The 14,279-nt window shown below is 32.8% G+C and overlaps 2 protein-coding genes across 13 annotated transcripts in view; one reads left to right on the plus strand and one right to left on the minus strand.

Annotated features, from left to right (window-relative positions):
* Positions 1-11,681, plus strand: part of LOC139894375 (uncharacterized) — a 65,347-nt gene extending 53,666 nt beyond the window's left edge. For 3 of the 12 annotated variants that reach the window (XR_011774948.1, XR_011774953.1, XR_011774956.1), the window contains exons 2-4: positions 4,435-4,563; positions 4,658-4,748; positions 5,033-5,306. Coding sequence is in view for 2 of the 12 variants with exons in the window: in XM_071877624.1 (XP_071733725.1) it covers positions 10,001-10,071; positions 10,175-10,313; positions 10,704-10,835; positions 10,929-11,019; positions 11,343-11,500 (591 nt within the window). In the remaining 10 variants the exon portion in view is untranslated. Of the gene's footprint in view, positions 1-3,672; positions 3,778-3,909; positions 4,147-4,434; positions 4,571-4,657; positions 4,749-5,032; positions 5,307-9,399; positions 9,501-9,585; positions 9,720-9,836; positions 9,862-9,999; positions 10,072-10,174; positions 10,314-10,703; positions 10,836-10,928; positions 11,020-11,342 lie in introns of those variants that run through there. The other 9 variants (XR_011774950.1, XR_011774951.1, XR_011774949.1 and 6 more) reach the window with 7 other exon arrangements.
* A 1,606-nt stretch (positions 11,682-13,287) lies between these two features.
* Positions 13,288-13,945, minus strand: LOC139888168 (uncharacterized). Its single transcript, XM_071871198.1, has 2 exons — positions 13,519-13,945; positions 13,288-13,301 (listed from the first exon to the last, which is right to left on the minus strand). The coding sequence occupies exons 1-2, from the start codon at positions 13,943-13,945 to the stop codon at positions 13,288-13,290; spliced, it is 441 nt and encodes a 146-aa protein (XP_071727299.1).
* Positions 13,946-14,279: the final 334 nt, after the last annotated feature.

The raw sequence follows: 14,279 nt of genomic DNA on the forward strand, positions 1-14,279 counted from the left end.
GTCGGTAAACAAAGAGCCAAACTCCTCTGAGCTGTAAAAGTAACCTCCGCGACTCGCGGAGTTTGAAGAGGTTTTCACCGCGAGTCGCGGAGCCCCAAAATTCGACTTTTCCTATAAAATCAACCGAATTCTGATCGCAATTCATAATCTTTTTTTCTTCTTATCATACGTAAACGATATATATATATATATATATAATTTATATTTTAATTTTAATTTTAATTCTAATAATAAGGGTATGTTAGCGAATGTTGTAAGGGTGTAAGTCGAAATTCTGTCCGTGTAACGCTACGCTATTTTTAATCATTGTAAGTTATGTTCAACCTTTTTATATTAATGTCTCGTAGCTAAGTTATTATTATGCTTATTTAAAACGAAGTAATCATGATGTTGGGCTAATTACTAAAATTGGGTAATTGGGCTTTGTACCATAATTGGGGTTTGGACAAAAGAACGACACTTGTGGAAATTAGACTATGGGCTATTAATGGGCTTTATATTTGTTTAACTAAATGATAGTTTGTTAATGTTAATATAAAGATTTACAATTGGGCGTCCCTATAAATTACCATATACACTCGATCGGACACGATGGGCGGGGTATTTATATGTACGAATAATCGTTCATTTAACCGGACACGGGAATGGATTAATAGCCACTAGAATAATTAAAACAGGGGTGAAATTACATTCAAGGGTAATTGGTGTAATTGTTAACAAAGTAGTAAAACCTTGGTTTACACGCAGTCGATAACCTGGTGTATTCATTAAACAAAGTATTAAAACCTTGTTACAATTCGAATCCCCAATTAGTTGGAATATTTAACTTCGGGTATAATAATAATTTGACGAGGACACTCGCACTTTATATTTATGACTGATGGACTGTTATGGACAAAAACCAGACGGACAGATTAAATAATCCAGGACAAAGGACAATTAACCCATGGGCATAAAACTAAAATCAACACGTCAAACATCATGATTACGGAAGTTTAAATAAGCATAATTCTTTTATTTCATATTTAATTTCCTTTATTTTATATTTAATTGCATTTCTAATTATCGCACTTTTATTTATTGTTATTTAATCGCACTTTTAATTATCGTACTTTTTAATTATCGCAATTTTATTTTATCGCACTTTTATTGCAATTTCATTATCGTTATTTACTTTACGCTTTAATTTAAAGTCTTTTATTTATTTAATAGTTTACATTAGGTTTTAACTGCGACTAAAGTTTTAAAATCGACAAACCGGTCATTAAACGGTAAAAACCCCCCTTTATAATAATAATATTACTTATATATATGTTTGTATTTTTATAAAAGTAAACTAATATAGCGTTGAGCTTTGTTTAAAAAAAAGATTCCCTGTGGAACGAACCGGACTTACTAAAAACTACACTACTGTACGATTAGGTACACTGCCTATAAGTGTTGTAGCAAGGTTTAAGTATATCCATTCTATAAATAAATAAATATCTTGTGTAAAATTGTATCGTATTTAATAGTTTTTCCTAGTAAAATATAAACTATTTCGTATACCTTAGCTTTGACATCAGGATGTCCATTGAATATTCTAATAATGTTATATTATTTCCTAACATGCAATGAAAACATAAGTGTAGTATAGCAAAAATAAATATAACATGACAAAATTAAAATCTCTCTACAAGAAAGTGTAACTTTCATCGAAGATATAACACAATTTATTGAATTTACTATTAATATAGATTATGAAAAATTAAATATGTAATTTGTATGTTTATTTTGTTAGATATATGTATTTTATTATAATATATCATAGTATTTTTATTATAAAGTTGAAAGCAAAATATAAATTTAACAATATATAAATTTGCAATAGTAAATATGTAAGTATATATTTATATTTATGTATTTGTATATGTATTTCTGGTGTAAATGTATATATACATGGATGAAACTTTTCATCCATATCCATCACGAAGCGGGTAGATCGGGTGGATCACCGGATCGGGTGGATATCCACCGGATCGGGTGGTCATTGCCATCCTTAAATGGAACTCTGATCATCATCATCATGTTCATCTCCGCTCTCCCTTCACCGGCTAATTGAATCAATGTCTTTTCACACTTACTCACAAATATAGGAACTGAAATATAGGTAAGAAACATAAAAGATGGTCAAATAACATGATTTGAATTATATAAGGTGACAAGTTTACAACATGATGATTGTATAACTCCATTAAAATGCTAGATAGAGTTTTGAAGCATTGACGAAAAGAGTCAAATGCGTTTACTTCACTTGTGCAAGTAAATACGCAAGCGTAAATAATGATAATATGAAAATTTTGATTTTTTTTTTTTAAATGAAAATTTTGATGTCCCTCATTAATTCGATATTTTAATGATTTGTTATGTTTATGAAAATTTTGTTAAACATTTTGCAATTTAGGGGCTAAACCCAACCCTAAGCTCTAAATTTTAATCCCTAAACTCTAAATCTGGATAAATCTTGAAAAAAACTTCACATATGATGGAAAAAAGACGCTCGAAGAATAACATTAAGGAATAACATTACACATGATGTATGTTATCAGTTTTTTCTTTGAGCATTTTCCCGTCAAAATAATAACATTAATTACAAAGTGTCATTTTTAAATATTCTTTTCATGTGTTATTAATGTTGGGAAAAAAAAGTTTCTAAAAGGAATAAATAAAAAAATAATTTTTACTTCCCCTTCCCAAAAAAATCAAAAGAAAGCAGCCGTTCACTTCAATCTTACGGAATAAGCTACCTGACATACTTCATTCATACGTGATACGTCGCTTGAAATCTGCTTCATCCTTCATCGATCTGTAAAATTGATCTCTGTTATGTATGTAAGTATAAACTAAACATTATGCTATTATCAATTATTTAATTAATCAATAATCAATTTAATGTTTTGTTGGTGGGTTTGAAAAGAATTGAATGAAAAGAATTGAGGCTTAATCGTATAGCTTCTTTTTTCGATGAGTATACTTGAGTAGTTGAGTTTATTATCAATTATTCAATTAATCAATTTAATTTTAGCGTTTGTCTGTTTCGATGAAAAGAAAAATAATTAAGTCCCTACTGTTATGATACATTGATACATCATACACTTAAATATTTAAATATGTAATGTTTAGTTAATGAAAATGAATTCAAGTAAACTAGTATAAACTGTGAAGAGATAGTTAACAATTTGCTACCAAGAATGCGAGAAGAGCTTTAAAAATTATTGGCTAACTATTACCTTATGTAATTCTAATGCTAAATTCTTCATGTTTATTGATACGACGTTAATTGGCATTTTTTAAAAATAGCTTATATTATTCGTTAAGGCATTAGGGTCTTTTTTCGCCTCGCACGGGGTACTCTAATTCTCGGGAGCGGCCCTGATTTTCAGTAGTTACTTTTTGCATATTGTTTTGCTAAATTAATAAGCTAGATTGTGGAAATGAAACCAAATCATGTTTATTTTTGACGATTTGGGACCTGCCTGGGCTTTTCATTATTTAAATGCGGATGCCGATAATGAGTTGGATCTGAATCTAAAGCAAGCACATTTAAGTTCAGTATAATCGTACATGGCTTCAAGGTAGGTGGAATACTGAATTAAGATTATGATGTCTAAACTGCATGTTTTATCTATTCAGAAAAAAACAACTTGGAGGCTAGCCTTCTAGGGTTAGAATGGTGCGTGCAAGTACTCAAACTTGTTACCTTCTGCTTTGCATGATAACGTTACAAGTCTTATGCAGGTACTTTCTTACATGATCAATTATGTAATTGGTTGACTTTGACTATATTTTCCGTCAGTTATGGTAATACAATTACGAGAGTAGGATACATAGATGGTTGCTAATTTTTCTTGTTTTTGATGCTGCAAAAAGGGCTGACCAGTATGTCTTAGAAGTTGGTCAAGAGTTACTAAAGGAAACCCTACAATTACAAACCGGATCCCGTATCTACCAACTTCAAGGGCTTAGACCAAGAACGTGGTATGAAGTCAAGATATCATATCCTGCTTCTGTAGGTACAATACATCATCTTCTTTAGAGGTGGAAAAGTGGGTGGGTCAGTGGATTGGGTAAGAGGTCAAAACGTGACCGGATCAGAACACAGAACAGGTATTGTATATTTCCTTTAGTTCCTTATATAACTATAAATATTTAATTTAATTAACGTATTAAATATGGTTTAAACACCTATGTAATAAGATATTATTAATAATGTTGAATTAAGAGATCTACCAAATTGTAAGCATACACTTCCAGTGCGTTGAACCCATCTGACTTGTCAAATATGAAATATAACCCAAAATACTTTTCAAGTAAATGGGTCAAGATTGCCACCTCTAAACATCTTGTTTAGTTACCTTGTTGTGGCTGAACTCATTTTACTCTATGTTTTATCAGATACCCGCTAGGTTTTCCTTACAACTGATAAAAGGAGATTCAGATTTACTGCTAAAGCAAAATAGGAAATTATTTAACACTGAAAAATTGATTTTTAAGAATGATGATGCAGACTTACAAAATGATCAGGTTTGAGGTTCGCTTATGGTTGCATTTTTCGGTTATGTAGCTTATTTTGACTTTTAAGAAGCTTGTAATTGAGTTCAAATATCTTTCGTTATAGAGTCAAACGTATGTCATGTTGACTGTGGAGCAAGAGGGAGTGGTAGCAATACCTTATGGAAAAGAGAGGGAAATGGTCATTTATAACATAGGTAACTTTCATATCATGTCATGCAAGAATGATAATGTTGCTGCTTGTATGTGTCCCTGTTAAAGTGGGTCTAAAGGGTCGGAAATCGCACAATATACATATACATATTACATATAATGAATAAAACCCTTTTAAATCAGTTTATCCAAAAAAGATCATTATACAACTGCTACAAAATTTTGAGAGTTGCAGGCCAAACTGACCCGTGTAAATTACCCTTTTTCACATGATATTCAACCCACCCATTTTGCACTTTTAATTAGAGCCTGCGCATTCTTTTTACAGTTTGCGATGAACTAATGCTAGGTATCCCACACAAAGCTTGGTGGGTTGTGATTCTAACAGTTGTTTGTTTGGGTATTGCATTTGTGATCCCTTCTTTTCTACCACCACTTCTTATACGTTCAGATCAACTCGAAGGTTGACTTCCAAGAATTCTTGACTTGATGATCCTTATAAGCTGATTTTGAATCGCCTAATATTATTATTTAGGCAGGAAGGATAATTTTAACATTTTTCATTAGGTCATAACTTTGTTACATTATGGAATTTGACCACATTCAATATCTTGTTTGGTTCCATTTTAGACTTGATTCTTTTGAAGATCCTATTATCTTTTTCTTGTGCACTTCAAATATTTCTTTATTTATTGAACAAAAAGAAATGAATTTTTTTCCCTCCAACCTCTTAACTTAACAGCTAGTTTTCACTGTACGCGGAAGGAAGCAGTCAATAGCTCAGCTTATCTTGGCAATGTTTACAGATCTTCACTGTTTAAGTTTCAATGAACAATATCTTGTTGCTACATTGTGTTTGTAATCATTGTGGGTTTATAAGGAAACTTACAATTCTAATCCGTTAAAGTTTATCTTATTGTTTTGGGGGTGGCGGTGTATAAAATATGGCAGGAAAATATTCTTGTATCCACAAAGGCAATTCTAAAACGTCATGGGAGGCTCGGAGGGGGTACAAAGTGATTGATCGCTCAAGGTCCAAAATTTTTAGGGGTCCAATTTTTTTTATATGTACAAATACAATCGAAGATTTGAGAAAACCGGAAACTATGGAAACACAACTAAAACAGCGAAGTCGAAGCACAATAGCCCCAAATCAACAATCAAATGCCCCCAAAAAAGAGGAAATTAAAGTCCACTAACATTCCTTTGAGCCTTTTTTCAAATAGTTTATATTATTCGTTATGGTCTAAAAGCATTTTTTAAATAGCTTATATTATTCGTTAAGTTTTAAGGGCTTTTTTTTTACCTCGTTCTAGGTACTTAAATTTGTGGAACCGACCCTGTAAAACGGCCCCAAGATTAATTAAGAAGAATATTTCTTTGGTTTGTTTAAAGCTTATGTCTTTTTGGTTTAAAAAATCTTGAAATGCTTTACGACTTGAACAAGTTTGGGAGCTAGATTAATAAGTGCTGTAATAAGGCTCAAGTTTTGTTTTGTTTTGGTTGGTATTGTTCGGCTCCAGTTTTGTGTTACGCAATTTTTCTTGGCAGATTGTTTACTGAATTTTTAGTATTTCCTTCTGGTTTTTCGGCATGTCGGGATATCCTTTTTGTCTTGTAAAACAAGTTGTCTCAACAATCACGTTTGTTAAATCATAAATATCAGTACTGTTACAGAAATAATTGATATACTTATTTGTATGTATAAAAATCAATCTTCTACAATTCATAAAACAAGAGAAAATGAAGTAGTAAAATAATAAGTCGTTTCTCTTAACTATACTTTTTTGTTTTTTTAAGAGAAAATTGGATAAATGGTCCATGTGGTTTACATGAAATGGGGTAAATGGTCCCTGATGTTCATTTTCGAGGTTCGTGGTCCATGTGGTTTACAAAACGTGGGTGGTCCCTGTCAGTAACAGCCGTTAAAAATGTTCGTTAACTTCAGTCATGTGCGATGCATGTGGGGGTAAAACCGTCATCTATTAATTCTCTTCTTTTTTCTTTTCTTTTTATTTTTTATTTTTTTCTTCTCCATGTTTATTAAACCACCAAACATGAAAGATGCTCAACCAGATGCACAAATCTAATTTAATGCCACTTGTAAATGTTTTCTTCTTCGTGTTTCTTTTGTCCTTTTCTTTTCTTTGTTCTTTTTTCCTATCTCTCATTTTAAACAGAATACCATGTAAATGAAACGAGTTAAAAGTTTCAATAACCCTAATTACAAGTTAAATGTTTCAATAAATCAAACACAAAACGTGTAAATGAAACGAAATCGGATTCTTTGATGGTTTCAAATCGAAGATTTCAGATCGGTTCTGGTATTATTATTTTAATGTGTTTGATAACATACTTACCACCACTGATTTCACGATCCGGATCTGTTACTTTGGTTAAATCTGGAATGTGGGTCCCTCACTCAACAGCCACCTCTTCTCCGTCGTTATCTCTGTCGCCATCAACTGTTATCTCCGTCGTAAGCGATGTGGTGGATCTGATCGGTATCTCCGGCGCCGGAGTTAGTTGTGATGGTTTGTTTTTTCGGCCATGATTTTCTCAAAGAGTTTTGTTGTAGATCTAGAATAAGATCCGAACGAAATGGCAAGGGGAGTATAAACGTGATAACCCACAAAATGGAATTTAAAAAGGAAATGAAATCAAGTGGTGGTGGTCACGTGCTTAAACTTGTGATGTCTTAAGTTGTCCAACAGAGGTTCTTCCAATCCATTTCAAAAAATATATTTTTAACACATAAAATCTCAAGTGAGTTGATAAATGAGAATAACCCTTTTAAAAATAATAAAAAAAAAGATAGAAACTTGTTGATGTCTGTATATTCAGATGTGTATAAATAAATTAATTGTTTGAGAGGGTGATGATCCGGTGGTGTTAATGTTTGTTTTTTTTCCTTCTAATTTCTAACTCGTTGAAGAAATAAGATTGAATATAGGTATGAATTTGAAAAGGAAGTTAGATGAGAACGGGTGAAGATTTAACTTTTAGTTTGTTAGTTTAAGGGTTTTATGATAAATTGGGTCTGCAGGTTTGTGTTAGATTGAAGTTAAGATTTTTATTTTTTATTTAATTTTGATTTGAAACTGAAATTTGATAAAACTTTAGACGTTTTATATTTGAGTTGCAGGTATGGTAGTCTAAGAGGATGAAGAAGGTCAACTATTTAAGCATTTTTGTTGTTGGTGGGTTTAATTAATAACATGGAGAAGAAAAGAAAAGAAAATAGAAAAGGAAAAGTAAGAGAAATACTAAATGACGGTTTTACCCTCACATGCATCGCACATGACTAAAGTTAACAGACATTTTTAACGGCTGTTACTGACAAGGACCATTTACACCGGCTATGTAAACCACAAGGACCACGAACCTCGAAAATGAACATCAGGAACCATTTACCCCATTTCATGTAAACCACATAGACCATTTATCTAATTTTCTCTTTTTTTTTTTTTTTTAATTGTACACTCCTAAACACCCCCTGCAATGTACTGTATGTGGATGCACCAAACCTTTTATAATAGTTTGTTTGACAGAGAAACATAGATTCATATAACTTTTCATGATTCATTATCATACTTGAACCTAGTAACTCACGAGTTATACACATAAATCCCTTTATTTACCAACACTATACATTGTGCCAACATTGTAGTCCTATACAAAAATGATCAAAAGACATCTTGACACAACTCATAATTGATTCTTGTAGACTAGAACGCGATAAAAGTCCAATAACTATCCATGAAGATAATGCAGCTTGCATAGCACAGATGAAAAAAGGGTATATCAAAAGTGACCGAACAAACATATATCCCCCAAATTCTTCTCTTACACTCAAGATCTCATTAAAGACAACCAGATTGAAATGAGATATATTCAATCCAACAACAACACTGCTGATCTTTTCACCAAAACACTTCCGACTGCTACTTTCAAAACAAACATTCACAATATTGGCATGAGACATGTTCAAAAGATGTAACAACTCAGCGATGTCTGATTGAGGGAGAGTCGATTCTATGCTGCACTTTTTTTATCCTTAGCTAAAGTTGTTTTCCACCGGGTTTTTCTTTAATAAAAATTTTAATGAGTCACCTAGTTGATCTTTAATGAAATAAAATTGTCATTCAAAGGGGAGTGTTATGATCATATGAGTCATAAAAGATGGCCGTCAATTTAATGCTTACACATATATCAATCATCTAAAGTCAAAGACAAATTTATAGTCGATAATAGAATTTTGTACGGTAATCAAGTAGCATAAATAAATGTTAAATGTAATAAAGAAACTTGCACTACAATTTCTCATTCTATCTTTTAAGGTCTGTTTGTAAGTTTTTCATTAAAAGAAATGAATTGAAAGGTAAGTAAGTAAAAGGGAAGGGGTGAAAGGAAAATAAGGTTGAATTCATCCATCCACTCCCTTTTTTTTCTTTCACCATCTTTTCCTTTCTCTCCAAAATAGGACTATGTAACAGATGGTTACTCTAATCCTATAAATTAATAGGCCACTAAACTTGTTAACGACAACTTAGTTACAACGATATTGTATTATCTATTTGTACATTTATTTTTACATCGAACATAAACTAACTTATAAATTAACTTACTGATAATGTCCTCCATTATTTAAAGATAGGGATTATAATCTTTTAATCCCTAAAATAAATCAAACTTCTTAAAATGACGTCTAACGGAAGCACAGGGTTTTGTTTGATGTTCGTGTTTGTATTTCTCTAATATTATTTGGGTCTACTAGATCACTAGAGTTCAAACAGGTCTGTAAGGATCGTAACTTACTTTGATCATTTTATCTATTTTAGTTTAAATAAATTCTGTTTTCACCTATGTTTCCGTTAGCAGTTCGAGTGTAAAATCACGGCGTAAACAGTCATTCATTCCCTTTGTTTTCTTCTAATTATACGGCGACGGCGGCTGATCCGACGTAGAGGACCAAGGACGTCGACTAAGTGAACGTAACTTTTGTGTGATTTCAGGTATCTCTCAATTTTTCAGATTTATGATAAATTCGTACTGTTATCGATGCATAGGAGTACACAATTTCTGTATATTGAACTAATATCACTCTGTCTGTGCGTGTGGTCGTTCATTAGGTTAAGAAATACAGTACATTGAAAGGTATAGCTCCTTCTAATGAGTGATATGTTGTTTGATGTTTAATATTGTTGTTTTCTTTGTTGTATTAAATAAAGTGGAAATGATACTAAATAAGAAAGTGATTCGGGCTTTATAAGCTTGTGAATATATGATTTTCAGAATGGTGCGTGCAAGTACTCAAGCTTGTTGCCTTCTGCTTTGCATGATAGCAGCTACACAAGTCTTATGCAGGTACATTTTGAGTCATTTATAGCAAAACAATTACAATTGTAGTTTCTATGTACATATATGGTTGCTGATTTTTTTTTAATTTTATATGCTGCAAATTTTAAAGGGCCGACCAGTCTGTCTTAGTAGTTGGTCAAGAATTACTAAAGGAAACTCTACAATTACAAACCGGATCCCGTATCTACCAACTTCAAGGACTTAGACCACGCACGTGGTATGAAGTCAAGATATCATATCCTGCTTCTGTAGGTACAATACACCATCTTCTTTAGAGGTGGCAAAGTGGGTCGGTCAGTGCGTTGGGTAAAAGGTCAAAACATGTCCGGGTCATAACTCAGAACAGTTTTTTTTATCTTTCCTCTTGCTTCTTATATAAATATAAATATTTAACTGAAGTAATGTATTTTATATGGTTAAAACACCTTTATAGTTAAGATATTAGTAATAATGTTGAATTAAGTTATCTAACAGGTTGTAAGCATACACTTTTAGCGCGTTGAACCCATCTGAACCGTTAAATATGTAATATAACCCAAAATACTTTTTCAACTAAACGGGTCAAGATTGCCACCTCTAAGCATCTTATTTGGTTACGTTTTTGTGGCTGAACACAATATACTCTTATGTTTTACCAGATACCCGCTAGGTTTTCCTTACAACTGATAAAAGGAGATTCAGATTTACTGCTAAAGCAAAATAGGAAATTACTGAACACTGAAAAGTTGATTTTCAAAAATGATGATGATGCAGACTTACAAAACGATCAGGTTTGAGGTTTGCTCATGTTTGCATTTTTCGATTGTGTAGCTTATCTTGATTTTTAAGAAGCTTGTAATTGATTTTTTTTATCTTCTTTATAGAGTCAAACGTATGTGATGTTGACTGTGGAGCCAGAGGGAGTGGTAGCAATACCTTTTGGAAAGGAGAGGGAAATGGTCATTTATAACATTGGTAACTTTCACATCTTATAATTACAGCAATGATAATGTTGCTACTTGTATTCGTCCCTGTTCAACTGGGGTCTAAAGGCTCAGAATTCGGACATTATACATATAATATAATGAATAAATTGTTTGTACTTGCTAATTGTTAATAAATACTAATAATATACTTTATTGGATGAAGTGTTTTGGGTTAACCTGACAGTGTCAATTACCCTTTTTCACATGATATTCAACCCACCCATTTTCCACTTTTAATTAGATCGAACCGAAGGGTTGACTTACATATTTTCCACTTATAATTGCAACAATTATACTTCATAATTTTTGCAGTTTGCGATGAGCTAATGTTAGGTATCCCACACAAAGCTTGGTGGGTTGTGATTCTGGCAGTTGTTTGTTTGGGTATGGCATTTGTGATCCCTTCTTTTCTACCACCATTTCTTATATGTTCAGATCGAACCGAAGGGTTGACTTCCAAGAATTCTTGACTGGATGATCCTGATAAGCTGACGTTGAACCGTCTGATATGATTAGGTACTTAAGGATTATTGTAACATTTTTCCATTAGGCTATCTTGGCTATGTTTTACAATTCTTGTCTGCACAAGTTTTTATGAACAAGATCTTTTTGCTAAATTGTATTGTTAATCATTATGGGTTTATTCAATTCTTCTACAATATTACATGTTAAGTGAACTTTATTTGTGATAACATCTATGAAACTAGAATATAATTTAGGTCATTGTTGAAAATTTTGTATGATTTAGGTTTGTTTCAGTAACATGAGTAAGGACCTGATCACTGAAACAAAATATCGTTAAAGAAACGACAACACATTTCTTGTTTTAAGCTAGCTGACTGTTTTCCAATAGAGAAAGAAGCCAAAGATATCATCTCATTTTTTAAAAGACAAGTTGTCTCAACATGTTTGTTCAAACATAAATGTTACAACATATTGTAATACGGAGTATCATTTATACAAAAATTATTTATCGTAACTCACACAAGTTATCACAATAATCCCTTAATTTACCAACACTATACATTGTGCCAACATTATAGTCCTAAACAAAAATGATCAAACTGCATCTTCTACTGGAATGCATCTTACTGAAGTTTGCTTTAACAAACATTAAAACCTGCATAATTTTGCAAACAAACTCCAATAAATCATTTCCTCAAACAAAAGTCAGGCTCATATAAGATCTATGCTTACAAGTTTGCAAACAAACAAGTAAATACAAATTGACCATAAATTATCTGAAAGATCAAAACCGATCGAAAATTCAAAAGATTAAAATCTACCATCAATTCAATGATAATGAACAAAGCAAACTTACAATTCTTATTAGTCTTCAGTGGCCCAGCAGTTCATTATAAATTGGGAATCAACAGTTTATAGTAGCTAGTTTCTCCTGAAGCATTGCAACCCGAGCCTACAAAGAAACATTGAGACTATATGTTCATATACTTCGAATCACTCAATCCTATGTATTTTGAGGAATCAATCACCATGAAAAAGCGTAAGGGAAGGGCCTGATAATGCCCATAGGCCCGATTTGACCTTCCCAAAATAACCCGAGTAGACCTACTAACCAAACCTGCCTGGCCCCCACCCAATTCTCAACCTTTACATGAAACCGACAAAGAATATAGTTACCTTGAATGATTTGGAACGACGTATAGAAGGATCCAACTCTAGAGCCACTGAATATGAATCCCCAGCTGCCTCAAACTGTTCCATTGCCATTAAAGCATCACCCTTACATATGTAAGCCTGCAAAATCAAATCAAAATTTTGAATCATTAAGAAGTTAAAAGTAACAACACGTCAATCATTCGCATTACCTTCTTCTAAAGATATCTAAACATAAAACCAGTACATTTCACTTTCTCATTAGATCTGCATGCATCACTTAAGGGACTTAAAACTATAAAAGGTATTTATGTCACCTCAGGATACTTGGGAGCAAGATTACAAGCTTCTGCTGCATCCTCTAGAGCAGCATTCGTATTGTTCATTGCCAACCGTGCAACAGACCTGGATCAGACCTCCTGTTAGACCACACAAAAGAATGCTAACATAATCACTCGGTCAAATTCAGTAAAGTTAAACATAATGCAGACCATCAAGTACAAAACAATTTAAAAAATCAGATTTTCATAAACAGAACTAAAATATTACGTAGTATAATCCAATTACATAACTCAGATGATTATAAAGAACACATATCGCGAACCTGTCTTTATATATGAAGTGAACTCCACCAGTTGGATTAAGATCCAATGCCTGCAGTAATAACAAAGCTTTTTAATCATAATATCATAAGCCATTAAAACGAACTTACCGGTTTCATTTCAACAAGCACATAACAGTAACAATAACTTTAAGCCGAAGTACGAATACAAATATACAATGTTACTATCTCTAATCTCTAATCTCTAATATAATAATACAGCAAGAGTACATAACTTAATCTCTTAAAAATTAACCTGAGATAGCAAACTCTCTGCCTTCGCAAACGCACCGTTCTCCATCTCAACCTCCGCCTTCTTCCTAACCGAAAGCGCTTCTAGAGTCTTCTTCGAACTCTCAGAATCAAAATCACACACAATCGCCATAATCTCAGCAGCACGAGCAGCAGTAGCGCAGTGATTCACAAACGTCGCGGAAGGTAGAACGACTAAATTAGGTCCGGCACCGCAGCGACCTAAACAACCGCAAGAATTGACGGAGATATTGGACGGAGCGATGCCTGAAAGGACTTGTAAAACGTCCGATGAGCCTTGACGACGGCAAGTTCGATTAGTGCATACTCTGATTTCATTAGTGTTTGTTAATGATGGTGAATTTGATTTGGCGGAGATGTGATTGATTCGCGGTGGATTTGGGTGGGGGTTTAGGGTTTGGATAACGCCCGCGCCACCGTTCATATTTTTTTGATTTTATTCCCGCGAGCGGTTAAAAACTGAAAACAGGTCTTTTTATGATATACTGTGGCTAAACCGTTGACATTTTAGTTTATTCTTTACAATTGAAACTTTTTTTGGGCCCTTTTATTTATTTTTTTTGGCCCTTTTATTGTTTATGTTTTTGTTTTGTGTGTAGAATATGTCTTGACCGTAAGTGTATAGTATAAAAAAGTTTAGTTCTTCAGTTTTGTTTGACAGCTTCCGGTTTTTGTTTAGTATTTGTGAAGAAGTATTGATGTAATGATTATATGACTTCAGTTCTGCAGTCCACCGTTAAGACTATAGTGACGAATCT

Source organism: Rutidosis leptorrhynchoides, chromosome 2 (genome assembly GCF_046630445.1).
Source record: "Rutidosis leptorrhynchoides isolate AG116_Rl617_1_P2 chromosome 2, CSIRO_AGI_Rlap_v1, whole genome shotgun sequence".
Taxonomy (NCBI): Eukaryota; Viridiplantae; Streptophyta; class Magnoliopsida; order Asterales; family Asteraceae; genus Rutidosis; species Rutidosis leptorrhynchoides.